This window comes from Salvelinus fontinalis, chromosome 29 (assembly GCF_029448725.1).
Source record: "Salvelinus fontinalis isolate EN_2023a chromosome 29, ASM2944872v1, whole genome shotgun sequence".
Classification (NCBI taxonomy): Eukaryota; Metazoa; Chordata; class Actinopteri; order Salmoniformes; family Salmonidae; genus Salvelinus; species Salvelinus fontinalis.
The window spans coordinates 30,482,361-30,484,860 of NC_074693.1; the positions used below are offsets into that span (position 1 = coordinate 30,482,361).

General features: G+C 44.9%; 2 protein-coding genes across 3 annotated transcripts in view; both read left to right on the forward strand.

Moving 5' to 3' along the window:
- LOC129827817 (A disintegrin and metalloproteinase with thrombospondin motifs 2-like) overlaps positions 1 to 2,500 on the forward strand; it is a 261,252-nt gene that overhangs the window by 191,023 nt on the left and 67,729 nt on the right. For both annotated transcript variants that reach the window (XM_055889017.1, XM_055889016.1), the window contains exon 4: positions 2,216 to 2,421. In XM_055889017.1, the coding sequence (XP_055744992.1) occupies positions 2,216 to 2,421 (206 nt within the window). The remainder of the gene's footprint in view (positions 1 to 2,215; positions 2,422 to 2,500) is intronic.
- Positions 1 to 2,500, forward strand: part of LOC129827819 (uncharacterized) — a 117,435-nt gene that overhangs the window by 50,491 nt on the left and 64,444 nt on the right. The gene's annotated exons all lie outside the window — the stretch shown is intronic.

Consider the following 2,500-nt stretch of genomic DNA (forward strand, 5'->3'; position numbering starts at 1 on the left):
CTCTCCCTCACTATCTCTTTAGTTTCTCTCACCAACTCTTTATACTCCAACACTCTGATGTGTTACACTAGTAAGGATCAACAGTTCCACATAGTGTATGTTAAAGCCCGTATGGCTCTTAAAGCATTTCACCCTGTGTGTTAGCTTAGTGGCTCTCCTTCCTGATATCACTGTCCTCTGTAGCAAGTTGCCTTTCCTCATCATTATATGACACGCAACAAAAGCTCATACCTGTCCAAATGAGATTGCTACCCATAGAATTTGATGAGCACCACCAGTGGACTGAGCACGACCTAAATTGAAATCTAAGTCTCACTGTATTTTACTTCAGAAGGCCTAGCGTTCTGGGTCTCCTAAATGAATAAACTGAGTGTCTTGTGGAACATTCAGTACCAGTCAAAAGTTTGGACACACCTACTCATTCCAGGGGTTTTCTTTATTTTTTACTATTTACTACATTGTAGAATAATAGCGACGACATCAAAACGATGAAATAACACATATGGAATCATGTAGTAACCAAACAAGTGTTAAACAAATCCAAATATATTTTATATTTGAAGATCTTCAAAGTAGCCAACCTTCGCCTTGATGACAGCTTTGCACACTCTTGGCATTCTCTCAACCAGCTTCACATGGAATGCTTTTCCAACGGTCTTGAAGGAGTTCCCACATATGTTGAGCACTTGTTGGCTGCTTTTCCTTCACTCTGCGGTCCAACACATCCCAAACCATCTCAATTGGGTTGAGGTCAGGTGATTGTGGAGGCCAGGTCATCTGATGCAGCACTCCATCACTCTCCTATGTTTAACACTTTTCTGGTTACTACATGATTCCATATGTGTTATTTCATAGTTTTGATGTCTTCACCATTATTCTACAATGTAGAAAATAGTAAAATAAAGAAAAACCCTGGAATGAGTAGGTGTGTCCAAACTTTTGACGGGTACTGTATGTCTGGAAGAATTGTCATGTTAAATGTGCAGTGTACTGTACTGTACTGTACTTGATTTTCTCACACTGGCATTAACCAGTGACCATGCAGCTAATCCCCACAGTGAAGCATCTCTCCATGAGACCACGTCTCTCAGCCTGATAGGCTGCCTGGTAACTGCAGGCTAAGGCCACACACAGTCCTTAGCTAAGAGTGTCTGTGTACAGAGCCTGACAGGATAGTGCATGTAGATTCCGTAGAGATATGTGGCTCCAGATTGCCGGGCGTTCCCAGTCTTTCCAACAAGTGGATAATGTTCTGTGGAAGCCACAGTTTTTCTGTCTGTGGCAGGATGAGTAGAGCCATCCGTGGCTGTGGAGACAGCATTGTGTGTGTCGATGTGTGTGTGTGTGTGTGTGTATGTGTGTGTGTGTGTGTGTGTGTGTGTGTGTGTGTGTGTGTGTGTGTGTGTGTGTGTGTGTGTGTGTGTGTGTGTGTGTGTGTGTGTGTGTGTGTGTGTGGTGTGTGGTGTGTGCGTGTGCCTGCGTGTGTGTGTGTGTGTGTGTGTGTGTGTGTGTGTGTGTGTGTGTGTGTGTGTGTGTGTGTGTGTGTGTGTGTGTGTGTGTGTGTGTGTGTGTGGTGTGTGGTGTGTGCGTGTGCCTGCATTTTAGATGTTAACTGTTTGTGTGTGTGTTTAAGATGTTAACAGTGTGTGTTTGTCAGTGTTTTAGATGTCAACAGTGTGTGTTTGTCAGTGTTTTAGATGTCAACAGTGTGTGTGTGTGTGTGTGTGTGTGTGTGTGTGTGTGTGTGTGTGTGTGTGTGTGTGTGTGTGTGTGTGTGTGTGTGTGTGTGTGTGTTTTAGATGTTAACAGTGTGTGTGTGTGTGTGTGTGTGTGTGTGTGTGTGTGTGTGTGTGTGTGTGTGTGTGTGTGTGTGTGTGTGTGTGTGTGTGTGTGTGTGTGTGTGTATGTGTGTGTGTGAGTGTGTGTGTGTGTGTGTGTGTGTGTGTGTGTGTGTGTGTGTGTGTGTGTGTGTGTGTGTGTGTGTGTGTGTGTGTGTGTGTGTTTTAGATGTTAACAGTGTGTGTGTGTGTGTGTGTTGTAGATGTTAACAGTGTGTGTGTGTGTGTGTTTTAGATGTGAATAGTGTGTGTTTGTTTTAGATGTTAACAGTGTGTGTGTGTGTGTGTGTGTGTGTGTGTGTGTGTGTGTGTGTGTGTGTGTGTGTGTGTGTGTGTGTGTGTTTTAGATGTTAACAGTGTGTCTGTGTTGTCTCTAGGTGCTGACCTGCCTGGTCTGATAGACCTCGAGTCCCTGTATCGTGGTGTGGAGCAGAGAATCAACCAGACCCGAGCCCAGAGACAGAGGAGACAGAGTCCAGAGAGAGCCTACAACATTGAGGTCCTACTGGGGGTGGATGACTCCGTTGTCCAATTCCATGGCAAGGAACACGTCCAGAAGTACCTGCTCACGCTCATGAACATCGTAGGTATAGCACACTCACAGAGAGGTACGCACACACACACACACACAAACAGAGGCACACACACACACACACTCCTTT